The sequence below is a fragment of the Epinephelus lanceolatus genome, chromosome 18 (genome assembly GCF_041903045.1).
Source record: "Epinephelus lanceolatus isolate andai-2023 chromosome 18, ASM4190304v1, whole genome shotgun sequence".
Classification (NCBI taxonomy): Eukaryota; Metazoa; Chordata; class Actinopteri; order Perciformes; family Serranidae; genus Epinephelus; species Epinephelus lanceolatus.
This window is the reverse complement of record NC_135751.1, coordinates 34623878-34646874: the sequence shown is the minus strand read 5'-3', so window position 1 is coordinate 34646874 and position 22997 is coordinate 34623878. Positions and strand designations below refer to the sequence as shown.

The 22997-nt window shown below is 41.0% G+C and overlaps 1 protein-coding gene across 4 annotated transcripts in view; it reads right to left on the bottom strand.

The window, feature by feature from the left end:
- LOC117268554 (choline transporter-like protein 2) overlaps positions 1-21179 on the bottom strand; it is a 35372-nt gene extending 14193 nt beyond the window's left edge. For 2 of the 4 annotated variants that reach the window (XM_078161318.1, XM_033645107.2), the window contains exons 1-10: positions 21018-21179; positions 6768-6816; positions 6603-6676; positions 5627-5711; positions 3120-3204; positions 1998-2111; positions 1810-1870; positions 1584-1707; positions 1393-1476; positions 1154-1266 (exon numbers count right to left, since the gene is read on the bottom strand). In XM_078161318.1, the coding sequence (XP_078017444.1) occupies positions 1154-1266; positions 1393-1476; positions 1584-1707; positions 1810-1870; positions 1998-2111; positions 3120-3204; positions 5627-5711; positions 6603-6676; positions 6768-6816; positions 21018-21045 (817 nt within the window). In that variant the 5' untranslated portion in view covers positions 21046-21179. Of the gene's footprint in view, positions 1-1153; positions 1267-1392; positions 1477-1583; positions 1708-1809; positions 1871-1997; positions 2112-3119; positions 3205-5626; positions 5712-6602; positions 6677-6767; positions 6817-11395; positions 11590-21017 lie in introns of those variants that run through there. The other 2 variants (XM_033645108.2, XM_033645106.2) reach the window with 1 other exon arrangement.
- Positions 21180-22997: the final 1818 nt, after the last annotated feature.

The following is a 22997-nucleotide window of genomic DNA, read 5'->3' as shown; positions in this document are numbered from 1 at the left end:
GTCTGCTTATTAGCCGCGACTTTGGGCTTGTTTCTAAAGTGGAGTTGCTTATTTGGGCTTGCTCTCTAAACATCACCTTCCTCTATATATATCCGTCAAGTTATTTAAATGCATGAGAGTCGCTTCTTTTGGGTTTATTTCCATAGCCCTGGTTGCTTGTTTCTCTCCCAAGATCTGACAACACTGAAGCAACAACAACAATGGTGGCGTCCACAGGATCACGGGGAGCGCTTGTGTTTGGACCCAGGATAATAAAGAACACCCATGCCTTGTGTCGTCTCCAAGTTTGGTGACGTCACCACATTATCTGGGGCTCTGTCGGCGGGGGTGCATACACAGGTCATAACACAGTTGGCGAGACTCCCGCTGACAGAAACACACATCACCAGGTATAGTCTCCGATAGTCTCCGTGACGCAAAATCAGGGTGAAAATCGTATAATGTGAACTAGGCTTAGGGGTGCTTTCACACCTGCCCTGTTTGGTTCAGTTCAATCGAACTCTAGTCGGTTTGCCCCCTATGTGCGGTTCGTTTGGGCAGGTGTGAACACAGCAATCACACTCGGGTGCGCACCAAAACAACCAGACCGAGACCTTCTTGAAGAGGTGGTCTCTGTCGGGTTACAAACGAACTCTGGTGCAGTTCCAGGAACGTGTTCCGACCTGGATCTGAAGCAACTGCAGTCACATGACACATTGTTTGGGTTAAACATGAGCATGTTACAGTCCTGGAGGCTTATTAATGTGCACCTCCTCCTGTACTGCCTTAATATGCACATTCAGCACATCCAATGCATCAAAACATTGTTTTCTAGTTGGAGCCGCGCCTCGTTTTCAAACTGTATGGTTTGACTAAAATGAACAATGACAGCAATATAGTCCACGATGAGCAGCGCTAAAATCAACCTGCGTAGTTGTCCCTCCATTGTGACATTAGAAAGTGTCACATTTATTTATTTATTTATTTATTTATTTATCATTTATTTATTTATTTATTTATTTATACTTCCTGTGGGGGTACTCACATGGATAGGCCTCTTCTGAAACCCACATTCAGAATCTGTTAACCCTGCTTTCTGAAACAGGACCCTGAAGTGCTGAACTATTTTGAAGAGAATATGACAAACACAAATCTTAAGTGCTTTGGCCCTTACCATATCCTATGACGATTATCACCAAGGCAATCATGACCCAGACCATGATCCCTGCCAGGAAGCGCAGGAGGACGATGAAGAGCAGGCTGGTGAGCATAGCAATTACCAACCCTCTAGAGAGAGTTGATGGTGTGAGGAGGGAAGGTAAGCACAGAGAGTGAGCGAGTGAGCAGTGAAACCAGCTCATGTTTCATTCACAAATTGATTTACAGATTTACAGATGCAGACGGGTGACTCACAGCAGAATCCAGTACCAGGACTGTGTGTAATCCTCAAAGATTTTCATGACCACCTGACGAGCCTCAATAACCACCGTGGCATTCCTATAAAAGAAAGATTTCCATGTGTTTGTCTGTCAGGTAGTGTTTATCTGATCTGATGTGGCAGGTTGTGACAGGCCAGGTCACAGAACATTCTGCGATGTACTCACTTGACTCCATCCAGAAGATCCTTGGCATCTCTAATCTTTCCATCTCCATCATCAAATGTGGAGCTGTTTCCCACCGTTATCACCCCTCCTTTCTCGCCCAAAGCTGGGAAACACCTACGAGTGACTGAAGGAAAATGGAGGAAATGCCACAAATATGAGTTATTGTAAAAATCCATGAAATACCTTTCAACATGCCAGAACTTCTGGATGAATGGATTCAACTCACAGGGCTTGCTGGGGGTCAACATGGCAGGACAGAGACGTTGCTGAAGGATATCTGGTACACCCTGAAAAATCCAAAACAGATTAGAGGGTGTGAGGAAACCTTTGAACAATAAAGTAATTGAGGCAGTACAGAGTGGACAGAAGTCTCCAAGGAAGCGGAAACTCTCAACACCACGGCTTTAAACTCACCATGTCATTTGTCACTCCTTTCTTGCAGAAATTCTTGTAGTACTCAAAGTCTTTTTTGTTTGTGTAGGCTTTGGTTAATATCATGAACTTTTCGGGGCACTTCTCTACACACATCTGAGGAGAGAGCAACATTTACAGGAGGAGACAATTACATCAGGTGCAGGAAAGGCATTCACTGGCTATGATTCTGGGTAAAAAAAAATGCCAAGACAAACAATTTTTCAGACTATGGCGATGAAAGGAGCAAATGATAGCTATCCCAAATCAACACTATATAATAAATCTTTTTTTCTTTTCTTTCGTTAGTCGACCAGAAAGGTCATTAGTCCACAAGATTTGTCGCCTAGTCACAGAAAAAAAAGAAGTGAAACTATTAGGAGCCTATATGACTGGACAATGTGGGAATTTAATTTGAAAGGACAGACACAGGAAGTGCCCACGCTCAGCAGTCAGACAGGAGTCAGGTTAATTTCCAGGGCTTGTACCTGCGGTTATTCCACAGGCTAGTTAATAACATGTCGGGCAGGAAATCCAAAGTGTGGGATCATTTTGAGAAGGTGAAGGACGAACCCAAGGTGATATGTAAACTCATCTTCATTGGTCGACTACAAACATGACGTATCATCTGAAACATGGAAGTAGCTACATGCCCATTAGCCCACAGCGTCATTAACAGGCGGCTCGCTCAGTGTGTGACGTGCACTTGTAGATAAAATATAGGCCTATATTAATGAAGGTTCATTAGTACGGTTTTGTATTTCTCTGTAATGTAGCACAGTGTTAACAATGTTACTGATACTATTCTTTCTCACACCTTCAACTCAAACCATTGTGTTGCCCCGCCCAAAATATGTCATTTAAATATTAAATTAATATCGTAAACATGCAGGCGACTAGTCGACTAATGGCCCTAAGTGACGACTATTGGTGAAGTAGGAAAATTCTTAGTCAGGGGCAGCCCTAATTAGAAGGAGCATAATGTACAAACCCGTCAGCTTAATTAGAAATAATGAGCAGCTTCAGGTAGAATAAATATCTGTTTTCTTCAACATAAATGGACAACAGCAGACAATCATGGTAATGCATGTCAGTGGCATGATGAGAGAAGAGTGGAGGTCACACCTGTGTGGTCGGGCACTGGAACTCCAGCAGCACCATGGGGCTGGCACACTTCATGATGTTGAAGTAGAACAGCAGTCGCTTGTTTCTGTTTAAAACACACACGTACAAAATGGTCAGAGGAAGTAAACGCTACAGAAAAGCGGCATGCTGTAGGAACAAAGTTTGTACAGCTATACAGCTTCTTTTCTGTGTGTAAGGCTTTGTTGTACCTGAAGTGAACCGTGCCCTTGGAGAGTTTCATTTGTGTGTGAGAAACTTGCTTTGTAGCCGTTCCCATGACAGTTATCAGTAAACTGGAGGTCTCCCTTTGCCTCCCTTTTGCTCCTGCTCCTCTAGTGTTGCACGGTATACCGGTACTAAAATAGTACCGCGGTACTAGAGTATTCCAAACGGTACTATACTGCATTTGGAAAATACCGGTACTTTGAAATTGATTCAATTCATTAATTTAGTTAATTTATTTTACTCATTTATGCACACAAACGCCTTTCTTGTTCCTATTGGAGCACAGATTGCACAAGTGGTGTGTATGACAACACCTGTATCAACATCCGCAGCTGGCGCATGTGAAAAAAGACAAGAGAAAGTCTGCCTCGCAAAGGGAGACAACACAAGACAACACAAACTTGGTGGAACATTTGAGTTACCAAACCGTGACGTCCGTACCGAGGTACTTACCGAACCATGATTTTTTTGGTACCGTTACACCCCAACTATTTATTGTTCTAAAGGTTTGTATCCAAAAGGACTTTTCCTTAGGAAAAGTACCGAAGAGTATCGAAAAGTATCGAAATTCATATTGGTATTGGTACCGAAACAAAGATTTTGGTATCGTGACAACACTATGCTCCTCTAAGTTTTAATTATATTATATTATGTGACTGAATCTGTTCTTATTAGTCAGATCTACGGAGGACACTCCAGGTGTCAGAGCTCTGTCCTTAAGCTGACTCTGTTATAACTCTTATTATTCTGTTCTATCACTTTATTAAATAAGACAAAAGACAACTTGATTGTTTCACTCTTTATTTGTTCACATCTGCCACCTCACATACGAGGTGTTAAAGTTGGTAACGTATAAAAATAACTTGGTGTCATATTTGCAGAAACTGTCACTGTATTCCCACAGCACTTAATGAAACAGAAAATCTGTGAAAAAAAATTATGTCCCTCCTCTTCCTCATACTGCTTCATTTGGCATTTGCTAAACTCACCAAACGCTAACGCAGCTGTCAATCGTGTCAATCACTGTGGTCAAACCCTCAAATTAGGCAGCACTGATCAAATATGAATCAGGATTTAGTTGCTGCATTGCCCATTCCTCACCTCAAATGTTTTCAGAATATATGTTACTGTACTGTTTAGCTGTATAATCATAAAGTTTGTGACCCGACCACCATGTTGAAAACAGCTGAACCAAAACAAAGCACTGTCCATCAGCCAGAGCAAATTCTCATTTTACAGCTAAACAGTACCCTAAAATATGTTTCTGAAAACAGAAATAGGCAATGCAGTAACAGAATCTTCATTCTTATTACATCAGCACTGCCTAGTTTGACAGTTTGACAGAGTGACTGACAGCTGCGTTACAGACTCCTCAGCTCTTATTGGTTGTTTTTTTTTCAGCTGCGGTGGATTTAGCAAATGCCATTAGAAGGGCTACAAGCACAGGATTCATTTTTCACATTGTGTCTCATGCACTGCTGTCAGGATACAGTGACAGTTTCAGCAAATACGACAAAATAAAATCTTTACAAAAGTTACCAGCCAAAGCTTTAAGCCTGGGAGGGTTTTAAGAGTTGTCTGGATTATATTCGTTTTCAAAGAACAGGAATTTCTGTGGAACAATTTGACATTAAGTTAATGGATGGACGTGTAAAGGAAAGCCGCAGAGTGAGTGAGTGAGTGTTTAATTGGTTAGGGTTATCCATGAATAATAAGATATGACAGACAGGGGCCGGGCTGCAGGGACAGTGGCCAGGCAAAGCACCCCAGATGTCCCTCTCCCCAGCTACGCTTTCTGGCTCCTCCTGGGGGACCACAAGGCGTTCCCAGGCCACACAAAATATGTAATCCCTCCTGTTCCTCCTGCTCTGGGTCTGCCCCGGGGCCTCCTACCAGTGGGACGTGTCTGGAACACCTCTAACAGGAGGCGCCTAGGAGGCATCCTAACCAGATGCCTGAACCACCTCAACTGACCCTTTTCAACGCGAAGGAGCAGCGGCTCTACTCCGAGCTCCTTCCAGATGTCCATGCACTGTTTGTGTCAAATAAGAGTAATGATATGATGGGGAAAAAAAGGGGTTTTGAGAAAAAGTACAATGTTTTTTTTTAATTTTTGTACCTTCCCTGATGGTATCTACCCTGACGTAGGCAACAGAGCCGAAGACATTTGGTGACTAGAGCATGATGTGTGTATGTTTGCTTTCATCTTGATGGACATTTGCTGCAATGAAGCTCACACTGGTCTGCAGCCTGTGGGGACAATTATAATGTGTACTACTCACTCAAGTGGGGTGCCAACCTGCCCGCAGAACTGGCCTTCACTGTCTGTAGGATAGATTGCCTTCCTGGGGTCACCCTGAGACCAGGCTGGAAGCACAAACATACATGGTTAAGGTTCCATTAGGTTTTTTTTCTCTTTTACATTGTGTTTTTAAATGGGATAGTTTGGATTTTTTAATGTGGAGTTAAACTGGGTACTTATCCATAGTTAGTATGGTTTGGAGGAGCAGGCTGGAGTCCAGTACAGAGGCTAAGTAATGTACTAATGTGGACGGGGGGAGCTGCAAAATGTTTTTTAGCTACCTAAACCTACCTACATTGAAAGTATTTAACTGCTTTATCTTATCATCTGATAGCCCGCTCCAACAGGAAGCTGTTTACAGCTTCAGTTCCCCATCTAAGCTCTTGTAAAAGCCACCAGACTCCATTGAACAAAACAGTAACTTTGGCTCACTGATGACAGAGCTGCTGGTCTACCTCTGCCTTGATCAGTTAGTTTGTTCGTGTTATTGTGTGACTTTGGTGTTTAGAAGGGTTAGTTTGGATTCAACAAAGCCACACAATGACACAAACAAACTAACTGATTGAGGCAGCGGTTGATCAGCAGCTCCTGTGGAAAGGGATGTTATAATTGCTGTTTTTCAAATGGAGTCTGGCTTGAGGAGAGCAATAAAACAGCTTCACTTCCCTGTTGGAGAGGGCCGCCTGACGGCAAGGTAAAGCAGAGAAATATTCTAAATACTGTGTACACTTACACTTATGTTCATTTAAGTGACTTTTTTGGTGGTCGAAATATTTTTTGCAGCTGCACCCATCCACAGCAGCGTCTCAGCTTCAGTGTCGCACTCCAGCCTGCTTCTCCCTGCCTCTCCTCTATCCAATACACTGACTATGAATAAGTACCCTCATACAACCCCCCGTCAAAAGATCCGAACTATCCTGTTAAAGATAAACCAAACTGCAGAACTGTTTCCTTACCGAGTATTCCCACTGCAATATAAGCCAGTATGGCGATGATGAAGAGGATGCAGCACACAATGTCTGTGCAGCCCCTACAGAGGAGAACACAAAGGTTTAAGAGTTAAAAAAGAAACTCTGTAGTGACTTACCGCAGAGAGAAAAGTAAAACCACATCTGTCTCACCTGTTCTGGGTCGGGCCCTTGAACTCTGGGTCATACTTCCTCGGCTCCCCTGCAGAAAAACAAAAGCAGTGGTAAGAGGTCTACATGCAACATAATGTTAAAAACAGAGGTGCACCTTGCACCCAGACTGAGTTTTTTTAAGGTTAAAAAACAATACGCCCCGCTCTTCCTCCCATTCTTCTATCAGATGACTTCTTCCCTCCAGGCAGACACGCCTGGCAACTCGACAAATTCCTCCCTGGTGACTAAGCAGATGCAAACTTGTGAGAAAGATGGAGCCAACATGACTAGCTAAACCACTAGAGGGGGCCTAAGTCATTTATAGCCGAACATCCACTTTGACAAGGCAATCATGTTGATACTTGATTGATGCCAAAACCAAGAATTGTTAAACACGTTCCTATAAAATGTAAAGCCAAAAACAGGCGTCACTCCTTCAAACCAGAACAGAACTCAGAGTAAGTGTTTTGTTTCCAAGACTTCCTCCAACAGGACTTCTTAAAATGCATGAAGTTAAAAACATTTCACTGTCAGGTCTGCCTTGATGTCACTTAAGATTCTGAGTGATCAGCTGATGTTCTGTGGGTTCTTATAATTATTCCTGGCTCAAGCATAAAGTTGAGTTTGCTGCAGGTTATCTGAGGTCAGCACGTCTTGAAACAGGAGACAGAGCATCTATTATCTACGGAAATTCATCTCGTGGCTCTAAATTAAATTCATCAGGGACGATTAGCTTCACTTAGCAGGTCAGTGCACTCCAAGACAAAAATAAGAAAGCAATGTGCCACACTTTTACTGAAGAGCACATAAAGGCACCTATTAAAGGTCACACTCACCACTCCACCATGGTTTTATATTAAAAGACAATAATATTTTTGACATCATGGCTGCCTTCTTAAAGAAAAAGTTCACCCCGAATCAAAAATACATATTTTTTCCTCCTACCTGTAGTGCTATTAGTCAGTCTGGATTGTTTTGGTGTGAGCTGCTGCAGAGTGTTGGAGATATCAGCCGCTGTAGAGACGCCTCTATACTCTGCAGCAGCTCACACCAAAACAATCTAGACTGATAAATAGCATTACAGATAAGAGGAAAAATGTGCATTTTTCATTTTGGGGTCAACTGTCCCTAAGACCCTTAAGACAAAGCACTAACATCAGTTCCACACTACTACAGCATGTATGTACATGTGTAGCACCGGACGTTGATAGCTCAGAGTCTAGACATGGAGTATGATATTCTCTGTGGCGTCTTTCTGTATTAATTATGCATGTTGTCTGCAGGAAAATGCTGCAGCAAGCATTTAGCAGACGAGCTCTAAGAGAAGTCACAGCTTCCTGTTAGAAAGAGCATGGGTGTTGCATTTCATACACACGGTGTGATGTTAGCAGAATCACTCTCAGCTGAGGTAAAGAGGAGACACTACAGGTGAACAGGGTTAAACTTTTAATAAATAAACATGAAACTTCCCCAGTTTATTTTTTATGTTACATCAATTGTTTTTTGTGAAATGTAATGTTTAGATATGCAAATGATGCATTATTTATTTATTATGCACTGATTTGCAAAAATGCTGGATAAAGCCAGGTCCAAATTATTTTTGTTTACGTGTTAGAGTCAAAGGTTTATACAGAGGGGATTTTAGATATTTTTAAACCTTCAGAATATACATAGGATAAAACTGAAAAGTATGAGTATGAGAATTTGTTTTTTGTTGTTGTTGTTGAGAAAATGGCTTTTAAAAGATATGTATTGCAAAATTGCATACATTTCTATACATCAAATAAGACACTATAGTTGAATAGGGTAAAAAAAAACACACCATGAAACTTCCCCAGTTGATTACCTGTAGCAGGACAATTACTTTTTGTATAACAAATTTTCTAAAATTTTTATGTTTAAATAGGCAAATGATGCATTGTGTAATTAAATGTGCACTATTTTACAATTTTTTCCAGATTTTCTCTTGCATATATTTCCAGAATACAAATCTGAATATTAGATAAAAGTCAGGTTCAAAATTATTGTAACATGAATTAAATAAATAAATAAATGAAATAAATACATTTTTGCCCTTTTTTTTTTTTTTTAGGAATAATCTGTTCTATAAAAGTTTTAAGACAGTAAATGAGACAAAATAGATAGTTTTAAGATTTTTATTTTTTTTGACCAATTTTATATCTTTCCAGAACAGAAATCTGAACATTAGATAGTCAGGTTTAAGATTGTTTCATGTCATTGACATATTGAAGTCAAAGGTTTTTACTGTGGGCATTTGTTGTATCTCTTTATATAACGCCAGAAATCAACAGCCATGAAATAAATAAATACATTTTTGCCATGTTTATAGGCATAAAATGTTCTATAAATCAAGCTAATAATGATAAATGAACAAACCACTCAGTAAAACCTTCAGAATATACACAGGAATAAAACTTGAAAGTTTGGAGTACGTAAGTGCTATTAAATTGTTAAATTCCACACATTTTCAGACAATAAATAAGACATCAAATAAACATATAACTCCCTCAGGCAGTTACTTATATTTAGACATTTTTTTTGTATTACAAGTTCCTTCAATTTTATGTATAAATATGCAAATGAGGCATTATCTGATTAAATGTGCACATTTTTGCATACATTTCCAGAACAAAAATCTGAACAAAAATACACACCTATTTTGGACGTTTTTGTTACACAGGTCCTAAAAAAATCATGTTATGGAAGTAAAATTTCAAAATCGACCGGCACATAAAAAAAAAAAAAATGTGTTCACCTGTAGTGTTTCCCCTTAAATGGTAAACGGACCTGCACTTGTGAAGCTCTTTTTTTGTCTTCCAACCTCTCACAGCGCTTTATACACTACCAGTAACATTTATACAGTCACACATTGGTGGCTGAGGTTACTATACATGGTGCCACCTGCAATTCCATTAACCATTCACACGCATTCACACACTGGTGGAACAGCCATCGGGAGCAATTTAGGGTTCAGTATCTTGCTCAAAGATACTTTGACAAGAGGACTGGAGGAGCCAGGGACCAAACTGCCAATCTTCCGACAAGTGGACAACCCACTACCTCCTGAGCCACAGGCCGCTCCCTTAGCTGGTTTGCAATGAAATGCAATACCTGAGCATTGTCACTGATTAATATAAACAGATAAATGAATCTATTACAGATTCAAGAGAAGGGAGGCCTTGTTTACATTAAAGGATAACTTCGGTATTTTTCAACCTGGGCCCTATTTCCCCATCTGTATGTGTGCGTATGATTCATAGGTACAACTCGGCGATCTGAACCAGTCAGTGGCAAAAAAAAGCACTTTTAATGCGCAAACTTATACAGGATGCATTTGTCCCCGTTACCGTTTTAGCTCGTTTCGTGGCTGCCGGCTGCATCCGCCTCCCTCAATACTGAACCAATTTTAGAACGAGTTGTACCTATGAATCATACGCACACATACACATGGGGAAATAGGGCCCAGGTTGAAAAATACCAAAGTTATCCTTTAATATGTAGCTGAAGAACTTGTGACAGACTACTGCTGTTTTAAAGGCCCATTTTCAAATTTACACGTTGAAAAAAATGTAGAAAAGTCCAAAAATAATTGATAATCATGAACAATAATCTCCCAAATTCAAAAACTAGAGCGCTAAAACTTAAATTTGTGATGTCATCAAGTATAAACTCTGGAGCTGCTCCAAAGACAATGAACTGGAGAGGATGTCATAGATCAGTGGTTCCCAACTGGTGGGTCACGGATCAATTCTGAATGGACCACAAGTGACTCTCAGTATAGCGAATTTCCAGCACAGAGTTTTAATTCTAAAGGGCCATTTTCTGTCTTAGACTGAGTGACTAACATACAGATACTGAACAGAGATGGCAAACTAGCTTGGGGCTGTGGCCAAACACAAGTATAATGCTAAATATATTAAATTGTTTGGACCTTGACCTGATGACGAAGGAGAAATCTGGACCCCGCAGCTGGACCAGTTGGAAACCACTGGTCTAGATGACACTACGGTAGATGTTCAGAGTATATGGGTACATTTCCTGCCTCAGAACTAAGAACACTACAACAAAATGAAGCTCATTTGGATGTAAAAAAAGAAAGCAAATTTTCTCTGTGTCCACAAAATCAGGCCTGACTTTATACTCTATGACATCACAAGTCTGACACAAACTTCTCTGGTTTCTGGCTTTGACAGAGTAGCTCATGTTTCCCTAGCCATGGATATAACACACTGTAATTCTTAATTCAGGTGGTGTTCCCCTTTAAAGATTAACTACACACAACATTGATATGTGATATTTGTACAAGAGAAAACGCTGATAAAAGAGCTCCCTGTGCTCTCACACACACCTGTATAATCAACAGAGCAGCCAGCAGCGTTCACACAAACACAAACACACCCATTCCTTCCACACAACGTTGACATGCTGATACTGCCGCTCCAGTTTCACTCAGCACAATTCACGCACGTCACGTTGCAGATTAATTTGTAGACAGTAAGAACAGCAACACTTGAAGATTAACCAATAATCCTCTGGACAAACATTTGACTTTTCTTAAACAGAGTAAAAAAAACTGAACCAACAAATAAAGCAAAAGGAGCAGTTACCATGCTTTCCATAAAATTCTCCCTCTCCTTCTCCTTCCCTTTCCTCAGGCATGTTGAAATTCCTCTTTGGGCCAAACGCTGAAATGTACAGAGAAATCTTTCACGCTACTCGCCAGTCTATCTGGTTCACTTCTTCCTCCCTCTCTGCTGGTTTAAATGAGCGAGAGCGGGGGAAACACAGCTATTGTGGAGGGTGAAACCAGTCCAACCTGTCCCTGAATAGCTGAGAGCCTGAGCAGCAACAAACGCTCCACCTCACCTCAGATTTCCCTCCTGTGTTTATCCTGAAACAAATGCCTCTTCCCAATCTGCGCCCCACCTGTGCATCTCCCTCTTCCTCCTCCCACCTCCCAAAGACCTATTTCTGTCTTTTTAACTTTGTGTCTGTCTCAGAGAAGCCAAACCAAACATGCAAATTAACTTATCAACAGGAAGGCTGATAGGGAAGAGGCGTGGCCGAGTGAAAGTAGGATGGGGACTGTAGTTGTATATGAGGAGGAAAACTACAGTCAACTTATCAAAAACGTGTTTACAGACAACAAGGACAAACTCCGCCTGCATCAGTGCCTCCAGTGGTGTTTTGTGTGGCTGCAGAGGAGGAGGTGGAGGAGGCATGATTACATTCAGGTGTGCTGGATATTACAGGCAGCTGATGTCATCACCTGCAGTAAACTGACAAAACATGACATTAAAGGTCAGATTCAGTACTTCCCCGTGTATTTGTGTCTAAGTGAGCAAGTGGAGCAACAGTTTTTGAAACTGGTCCAGGATTGAGTCAGAAGTGGTGAAACCTGCTGCAATGTAACACCTGCAGGCAATCAAGCACCATCAATTTATGTCCACTATAAGTGCTTGTTTTTGCCGCTGACAGGCTCAGATTGATTTCTAAATGTCTGACAAGATTTGGAAAGGATCCCTACAGAGATAGACCTATTCGTTAAAGAGTAAGATCCTTCTTGTTTAGCCAGAAACAGCCCTGAATCCCCATTGCCAAACACACCAGATTCCTCTTAAATTAACAGTCATTTTAGAAGGCTTGCCCCCTAATAGTCGAGATCAAGAGTAGATTTCATTGGTCGCTTAGTCGCAGAAAAAAACATCAAAGCCTATATGACTGGATCATGTGGGAATTTAATTTGAAAGGAACAGGACAGGAGTCAGGTTAATTTCCAGGGCTGGTACCTGCGGTTATTCCACAGGCTAGTTAATAACATGTCGGGCAGGAAATCCAAAGTGTGGGATCATTTTGAGAAGGTGAAGGACAAACCCAAGGTGATATGTAAACTCATCTTCATTGGTCGACTACAAACATGACGTATCATCTGAAACATGGAAGTAGCTACATGCCCATTAGCCCACAGCGTCATTAACAGGCGGCTCGCTCAGTGTGTGACGTGCACTTGTAGATAAAATATAGGCCTATATTAATGAAGGTTCATTAGTACGGTTTTGTATTTCTCTGTAATGTAGCACAGTGTTAACAATGTTACTGATACTATTCTTTCTCACACCTTCAACTCAAACCATTGTGTTGCAATGTTCCAAAATATATCATTTAAATATTAAATTAATATCGTAAACATGCGGGCGACTAGTCGACTAATGGCCCTAAATGACGACTATTGGTCGACTAGGAAAATTCTTTGTCGGGGGCAGCCCTGATTAGAAGTTCATGAGAAATAATGAGCAGCCTAAGGTAGAATAAATATCTGTTTTCATCAAATTATTTTTGCTTCCCCAGTAATGTATGCTGGCACATCACTAATAGATTATATATGCTCTCTGGTAGGCGATACAAGAGCTTAAAGTCATGCACAATTAGACTAGAAACAGTTTTCACCCATGGGCCATCAGGCTAAAAAATCAAAACATATGAAATAACCAGTGCAATCCACCAGCCTACTTTGTACAATGAGGATAAAGGCTTTCGATTCTGTTGCACAAGAGCTTGATTGATCAACTGGCTATGCTGGCGATGGAGAAGATTATTCCCAGTGTTTTGTCACACTGATTGGCTGAAAGAGTTCGTCTGTCAAGGCGAGTACTCCCGCCCACTGGAAGTGTTTGGGGTAACACCTAGTCTAGACTGATAGAGAGGACGAAACAGGATGGTCTAACCAAGCTAGAGAAATACCAAAGTTATCCTTTAATCTAAAAAAAAATCTGTTAACTTGTATGTTAAATAATAACCATTAAACTACCATGTGGAGCAGCTCACTCTGATCCCCTCCTCTCAGAGTGTTTGCTACCATCTTGTGGGGACATGGCAGTATTACACTGAGACTACATCAGATAAATCTGTTCAGATCCTTTTTTTCCCTGCTTTCCGTCTTACTGCTTTCACGCACAAGACATTTTTTGGACGACTCTCTGTTCTGTGTTCAACAGCCAAAGGCAATCAGAGTCCGTCAGATTAATTCATAACTCTAACAAAGAGTCCACAGAAGGACTAAATGGCGCAAATGTTTTTAACAGATGCTGACAGAAACTTTCATTTCAGCTCAGAGTTTCCATCCACTCTGTTCTTGTTTTATGGCCAACATTACTGCGCATGGGGTTTCCCATGAGGAGCCCTGGCTCTGCTGTGATTTCCATAACAAAAAAACTTTCTCAACAAGCGACTCTGAAACAGGAGTTTCTGGGGAATTTGATTTCTTGGAAGATGACACAAGACACAGTTCTTACTTGCATCTGTAGTCCTTTCAGTGTTCAACTACAGGTTTAACATCCATGTGTAATTAATCCTTGAACTGACTGACAGCTGGTTTGACATGTGGGACAGTGCAGTGAGTGACGTATGGCGAAGAAAAACACACAGTTCTGGTTTTTAAGCAGGCTAAATTAATTATTGGTATGTTGTCTTTGGTGGCAGTGAGCAACTGTTTTAATCTGGTAAAAGCTCTCAAAGGGATCTAATCTAATTCAAAAACATCACCGCTTTGCAACCAGACAACCCTTAAGCATTCACTAAAATCATTAAAAAATATAAATGGCATTTGCTACATGTGTAAGAGCTGTGATTTAATTGTGAATTGCCATACTGTTTCTCAAATCCTTACAAGGGCACCACTTACAGAGAAACTGCCTGCATTCGTTCTGTGCTTTTGTGTGTTTTGATTATAAGTATCATAATAATCAGAGGTGGAAGGAGCACTCAGACCTTGTACCTAAGTAAATAGCAATACCATTTTCATCCGCTTATCCAAGGCTGGGTCACGGGGGCAGCAGGCCAAGCAAGGCACCCCAAACATCCCTCTCCCAAGCAATACTTTCCAGCTCCTCCTGGAGGACCCCAAGGTGTTCCCAGGCCAGATGAGATATGTAATCCCTCCAGCATGTTCTGGGTCAGCCCCGGGGCCTCCTACCAGTGGGACATGCCCGGAACATATCCAATGGGAGGCACCCAGGAGGATCCTGATCAGATGCCCGAACCACCTCAACTGACCCCTATCGACACAAAGGAGCAGCGGCTCTACTCTGAGCTCCCTTTGGATGTCCGAACTCCTTACCCTATCTCTAAGGCTGAGCCCAGCCACCCCACGGAGAAACTCATTTAAGCTGCTTGTATCCACGACCTCAAACTGAAACCAGACTTGACGTCTTGCATTGTTTCACCTTGTGTTTTTTTCCTCAGAAGCAGTGGTTACTTTGGACATGGTCTCAAGCGTCGTGACATTCCTGAGTTGCTGTGCTTTATTTTACTGCCACCGCCGTTCACATCCACCAGTCTGGTAGGCCTTTATCATGGAGGATGTTTTGACATGTCACTGTAGGAGAAGCACGAGTGTAAATAATAAAGTTAATGATGGCTGAATTCCATTTCGCTGCTTCAGTTTCGGGGTCCTGGTGTTGTTCATGCTGGCTCACTGTCACTCTGTTGTACTGGGACACTTGAATAATCCATCATTGTAATGTTAGGAGTGACACCTGGCACGTCCAATCTGTTTTGCTACGGTTTCTGAGTTGAACGACATATTTACACGAATCAGTGCACAACAGGCTTCAAGGAACGTTTTCTCTGGTTTGGTGGGTGCGTCAAAGGTTTAACCGAATCAGCAGCAACATGTGTATATGAACCAAATTCTAGTAGGTCTTTACCAACCTCATTATCAATCAACACAGACAGAAGTTTTGTCCTGCCCTACAACGTCTGGGAGTGACACACAGGGTACCCTTTAGCATATCTATATGACGCACAGCTGAAGCACGTGGTTTATGTTGTGAAATGGTCGCGGTTGTGTTTAAGCAAAAATAGTATCTAAGGCCTGTACCACGCAGCAGGATTTAGGGATCAGCGAGGTAACTTCAGGGGGACCTGGGTTTTCAGTACTACAAAGTTGGCTCACTTTTTACCAGAATAAATCACCGTGGTAACTCCAGAGCAGGTTAACTTCACAGGATCGAACCACAACCCATCAACACCCCGACACCTACTGACCAATCAGATCACTGGGGGGAAAAAGGATCCAGACATGGACAAAATATAAAATACAATAAAAGGTGTGTTTTTAAAGGTGAGTACAATCATTTTATTGTTCAAGGGCTCTATTTCCTCTGGTTTAAAACAGAGCTTCTGATGAACTGAGAGATCGTTTAAGACACTAAACAGAATGATGATTTCAGCTGCATTTTAATTGTGCAAAGTTTATTTTTATCCCCAAAGTGATGCTGACAGTGTGGCTGATTTTACATCTGTGACACCTGTGTGATAAAAACTGGGAATAAAAACGAAAGATTATATTTCATTAAGAAAAATAATCCACAGACTGTTCGGGGTTTTTTTTTTTTTTCAAGATTTTTTTTGGGATGATTTTTGCCTTTGTTGATGGGACAGCTACAGGAAAAGAGGTTGAAGTGAGTCTGTGCTGCTGCAGAGGACTAAGCTTATATGGGGTGCCCACTATACCAGGTGAGCTAGAGGTCAACCCAATGAATCCCCTTATCATTAATGCAACATTTCATTCAGACAGACCTCATCAGTCATTAATTACTTTCCCCTCCAGTCACAGAACCAGTCTGGCATCACAGTTTCTTTTCCAAGTAATTAACAAAAATATTCACTCTATATTTAGTAGGCCTTTGACTACTTTCAATATTTGGAAATCACTTAGTGTTTTTTTACATCTTACATCTTATTCTGCTGAAAGATTATAGGCTATCGTTTACATTTCACTCCGGTGAATATGACTTTAAGCTGTTCCATAAAGGAAACATCTCTATTGTACTCCGCTTCTTTTTGATGCTAACTTATTATATTACTTTGTGTTTTTATACTGTTTGCTTTTTGTACGGCTCTTTGTTTTTGCACAGTTTACTTATTTCATGTACTTATGTGTGTGTGTGTATATATATATATATATATATATATATATATATATATATATATATATATATATATATATATATGTATATATATATTGCTTTGTACTTCATTTTTTTCTGCTGATTTCTACTTTCTGTCTGCACTATCCATTTGTTGCTGTAATGTTGCAAATTTCCTTGTTGTGGGTCGAATAAAGGATTATCTTATCTTATCTTATCTTATCTTAATGTAAGCGTATGTTTCCCATGCCAATTACCTCTTTTAGACCCCGCTGTACTGACAGGCAGTGTGATTACGCAACAGGATGTTCAACGCACCACAATTTAAGTAAATAAAAGTTTTGTTGGGGCTGAACACACAGACAGACACAGAAAATTAATTATAATTTTTGTCAAATGGCCACAACACTGGGTACACCAGTAACAAGTTGCTTTAAGGTGACTTATTTCACAGCAGACATTCTGACTCATCAAAGCAGGAAAAACACATTTGAAACCCACAACTTAAACAATGAAACCTCCCAGCAATTACTGCACTGCAGCAAATCATAATGTTACTCATCACGCCTGTGTGTGACGGGTCAACATGTCTGCTGTTTAGTATTTGTGGTCATCACAAACTGGCAAGGGTGTGAAGCATTATGACTGGTGTAGAGACTTTTGCCAACCAATATTTTGCTTGTGTTATGCAACAACAGCACAACACATTTTTGTTTTTAGCTCCTGAGAACTAAAAGAAGTAAAAGTCAGCTGAATGGCCAAAGTAAGAAAGTAAGTAAAAAAAAAAAAGCCAAAAGTTTTTAATGTCCGAGGGCTATAACTGAGACAACTGCGATATCACAGCCGCGCAGTAAAGTTGGCAGACTTTAATAATACCATCTAAAGGTTACAGCTGCTGCCCTCCCTGCCTGTCTCTCACATGTCTTTCATTACAGTGCGAGGGCGTGGAGTGTTTAAGTCGAAGTTCAGATCTATTTTCGGTGTTAAAAAAAGCAGCAACACCACAATTACATGCAGGTCTAAAATATATATGTTGTATCTGGAAGGCAAGCAACAAAGTGTTCCTTTGCTTCTAAAAAAGTAGACATATGTTCCTGCCATATTTTCACACGACAGCCGGAGTATGGCGGAGGATTTTATCTACTTGATCTCAAACCCTCTCTCCTACATAATCTTCCAGCTACCTTTAACATGTGTCATATCTTGAGACCCAACTGACTCACGACAGTGTCTGGGTGAAACATCTGCTCTCATTTCTACTGAACTCATAACGTCAACTCCTTATTGGTTATTACTGCCGGTGTGGCTATTTCTGTAACCCAGACACAGAAAGTGAAACCAAGGTCCAGTTCATTCATGTAGGCTGTAGGTGAATTAGACAGAATTAGAAACGCTAGTTACTGACGCAAGTGGCAAACAGGAAGAAAAGACAAAGACATTTTCAAAACTACACATTTCCTTTATATGACCTCATTCCTTAGAAACAAATGCACAGTCCAGACTATATGAAAGAGACAATGCAAGGAACATTTGAGGAAAATACAACCCTGATTTCATAAAAAGTTAAGTAAAATGTAAATAGAAACAGAATGCAATGAGTGACACAAAGTGGTAAAGTGTGCTGTGGTGTGATGAGTCCATCATGGACGTCGTGTCCTCTGGGCTAAAGAGGAAAAGGTCCATCCAGACTGTTACCAGCTCAGAGTTCAAAGCCAGCATCTGTGATGGTATGGAGGTGTGTTAGTGCCCATGGCATCATGGGTAACCATGAATGCTGAAAGGTACATACAGGTTCTGGAGCAACATATGGTGCCATCCAGACGACGTCTTTTACAGGGATGTCCCTGCTTATTTAAGCAAGACAATGCCAAGATACACTCTACATGTGTTACAACAGTGTGGCTTCGTAGTTTAAGAGTGCAGGTACTGGACTGTGTCTCCCATTGTAAATGTGTGGTGCATTATGTGGCACAAAATATGGCAATGGAGACCCCAGACTGTTGAGCAAGGATGGGGAATAATTTTAATTTCAAAACTTCAACAATTAATGTCCTCAATTTCCAAACACTTACTGAGTATTGTTAAAAGCAACCCTAATGTAAGACAGATGTAAGCATGTCCCTGTCCCAACTTTTTTGAAACATGTTGCAGGCATTAAATTCAGAATAACTTTAATGTTCAAACTTTATTGATTTTTATAAATATAAACACCTTGTCTTTATTCATTGAATATAGGTCAACAAGGATTTGCAAATCATTGCATTCTGTTTTTATTTACGTTTTTACACAAAGTCCCAGCTTTTTTGGAATTGGGAACAATTTCCATAAATAAAACCGTGGGGGGAAAAATGCTTTCCTATTAACAAAGAGGACCATTCCTCATCAATAAGGAGAATGAGCAATATCAGCCAAGATCAACAAACACAGCCACTGACTGGAAGAAGAAACTGAGTAACGCAGCTGATAAATACAGAGGATAGCTCAATGGGGTGGTCCAGGCTCCACGTCCAAATTACTCTGCATTCGTATCTCTTCCTCTCCCCAACTCATTTTCCCAGACCTTAATAAGCAGTCTCACACTGCTCTGAACATGCCTTTGTATTTCAGACTGCAAGTTGGCAGAGTCACATGATCCGGTTTGGGTTGTTAGGGTATGATGAAGCACATTTAAGTGGAAGCGGGTGGCTGCAATGACGGAGATGTTTGTGGCTGTTTGTTTGGAGGGGAAGCTGCAGCACGAAGAGAACTGAACTGAAAACTGAAATAGGACTAAATCTGCAAATGTAGCTCAAATAAGCCTTAAAAAACTGCTTGAAGATGAAAGAGAGGCCAGAGAAGCTCAGCATCGGGTTTCAAACTACTCTCCTAAATATGGCTTATAATTACCCCTAATCTGGACCAGGGCATGGCGACTCTGGATCCTGTCATTGAGGTTTCTTGTTATATCTCAGCCTGAAATTACTCCCAACGTAAAACTACAGTGGATCCTCCCACAGTGTGTTCTGTAGCATAATGTCTTTTTCCTTCAGTCTCAAGTTGATGCACTGATAAATATTAATGTTTGTGTTGCACTAAAGGTTTACAGAGGCTGTTATCTCAAAACCACAGTAATTTCTTAAGTGGATATGCGGCCACGTCACAGCCATCTTCTTCCATTTGTATGAATACAATACGTTTCTCTCTCTTCTTCTCAAACTGTCCAAATCCCTCACAAACTCCAAAGTAGTTTGGTTTTTACAAACAAGCACAGAAAGTACAGCAGGTCTGCCTTCCCTGAAGGGTTGGTAATGTGAGTCAATTAGCCATCATGTGGCAGGCAGAGTGGAAAAGGGTGTGTGCAGAGAGGAGGAGAAGGAAAACGCTATGTTAAAGCCACATAATGAAAGCCAGCAGACAGAAGAAGTGCCTCCCATTGTTTTCGTTCCTACTTTGTTAACATCCTGCAACATGTTGCTGCAGATAAACATTAAGAGTCCATTTAATTAATTTATATAAAGACGGGGTTATTGGCCCAAAACTGGGCCACTGGGGCGTAAACATGCTCCATAAACATGCTGTGATTGCTTTGATTTCTCTCTGTAAAATGCACTTCCCTTGTCAGAAGCAAAGAGCTGCACACAACCAGAAGATATTTGGGGTAAGGGGGGCATAGCTGCAACCACACAGCAACTACAGAGATACTATTTTGAACAATACAGATGTTTTGTGCAGCTTTTTAATTAACTGTGCATCTTATTTTTAAATGTGACACCACCAAGAGAGGCTGATAGCACCCAGTTGACAAACACAGACCCTCTTGACATGTTTGAGGTATTTTCTAATAAGCTCTATACATAGCTGGGTGTCCTGTTGCCTGCCATACCAGTCTGAGGAATGTGGCAGCAACTGGACAAGCAGAGGATAAACTGGGACATTGTACAGCCTGACAATATACGAGACACTCTGTGCCACCAGCTTACTTACATACAAGCTGAATTTTAAAAACATGACAGACAAAATAAGCTTTGTATCCATGCTGTGTGTGTGAGAACACAGTGAACTCACCATTGTAAGTGCATGCTAATATTTGGGTTCAGTTTAAGAGAGAAAGTGCAGCACCAAAGTAGAGCAAGCAGCATAAAAACACGTCTAAAATACTGAAACAATTTCAAGAAGTATTCACAGTTCACAATTAGCGCCAAAACAAAACAAGCTAACCTTGTTTACAGAGGTAAGTAAGCTAACGTCCAAGTCGCTGAGTGGCGGCTATCCCAGGACAAAATCAAGTGAAGCGTGCCCGTGCTGGACTTTAAATAATTACCATATTTCGGTTTCTCCTCCAGCTCCATGATCACGGAGAGTTTCTTCTGGGTCAAAGGTGCTTAAAGGCGACGGCTAACTACAGCATATTCCCAGCTTTGACACAGGTTACCGTGTGGCGCTTCACTCAGTTTGAACACTTGAGAAGAAATCCGCTCCAAAATCTTGACCGTCCTGCTAACGTTTAAAGGGAGATTCCTTAAGGAGAGTGCTAGCCAATGAGAACGCGGGATGGCGTGATTGACAATACGCTGAGCCAATCACTGAAGGCGAAGGCGGGATTTGTGCTCCTGGACTGGATTCATTTATAGTACCGTTACTGATAGAGACATAACGGTCCAATGAGCTGCTATAACTGTCTGATAAACCGCCACACTGCACCAAAATACAATTAATCTTACTATTTCATAAAATATAACGAGGTCTGGATCACGTGTGTTTGTCCATCATTACTCATTCACAGCAAAAAGGTGTCCTCATCAGCCAGGAGTGCGGCAGATCAATTGCATATGTTTTTATTGGCCTGGTGAAATCCAAGACAACATTAATTATAAAAGCAATCTATTCATCCATAATTCAGCTTAACATAGCCTGGTATGACTCTGCACTCGGTGAGTCACGACAGCTGCTAGGCGGCTGCAGAGGTGGATGATCCAAAATTTCTCAAGAAAATGAGTAATAAGAAGAATTCCTGCATAATAATGCACAAAAACTCCTTCACAGGTAAAAACCACGTGTTAAAGATTTAACAGTACTGAATAATATCATTCAATATGCAGAATGGCCCCTTTTAGAGGTTTATATATTAATGTAGGCCTAGTTCATGGACTGTGCTGTATTATCGTAGCATTACAGGGGCAATCCTCCAATATAATAACAATGATAATTTTATCTACACAACCTTTTAAAACAGGGTCTCCAAAATGCCTCGACAGACAACACAAAAGCAGGATACTCCAAAGGCCACATAACAACAGAAATAGTAACGCCACACAAAAACAAGAAAAAATAATGACAAATAAATACAAATGAAAAGTCACGACAGCTGCTAGACAGCTGCAGAGGTAAGTAATGATAAGAATCACCGCATAATAATGTACAAATACTCCTTCACAGGTAAAAACCATGTGTTTAAAATGTAATAATACTGACTAATATCATTCAATATGCAGAATGGCCCCTTTTAGAGGTTTATATACTAATGTAGGCCTAGTTCATGGACTGTGCTGTATTATAGTAGCATTGTAACCATAATTACTGTACACATTATATTTTTGGGTTATTTTTATTACTTAAGTTACTGTGTTTCCTTGGTTATGGGCTAATCGATTCCTACCTGCCCTTGTTTTGTGGGGACAGGTATGGATGAGAGAGAGAGAGAGAGTTAGTGTTTCGTGCTTAACAGTGAAGAGAAGCTGCTCTTCCCCCCTAGGATGGGATGTGTTATGCCGTGTTGGTAAAAATTAAAAGAAGAAGAGAAAACAAATGTTGTAGCCCACTTATTACCCACAACCCGGAAGAGGTGGGTAACACCAACAATCAAGAAAAGAGGGTAACAGCATTCATTCATTCATTTGTTCATTCATTTTTCATAATCGCTCATCCTGTTGGGGGTCACGGGGGGGCTGGAGCCTATCCCAGCTGACATTGGGTGAGAGGCGGGGTACACCCTGGACAGGTCACCAGACCATCACAGAGCTGACACATAGAGACAGACAACCATTCACACTCACACTCACACCTACAGACAATTTAGAGTCACCAATTAACCTGCACGTCTTTGGACTGTGGGAGGAAGCTGGAGTACCTGGAGGAAACCCACGCTGACACAGGGAGAACATGCAAGCTCCGCAAATGGCTTCGAACCCTCCTGCTGTGAGGCATGTAAGGGGCAAGAATAATAATAACTATAATAACTTTATTTATAGCACCCTTCAAAACAGGATTTCCAAAATGCCTTGAGAGACAACACAAAAGCGGG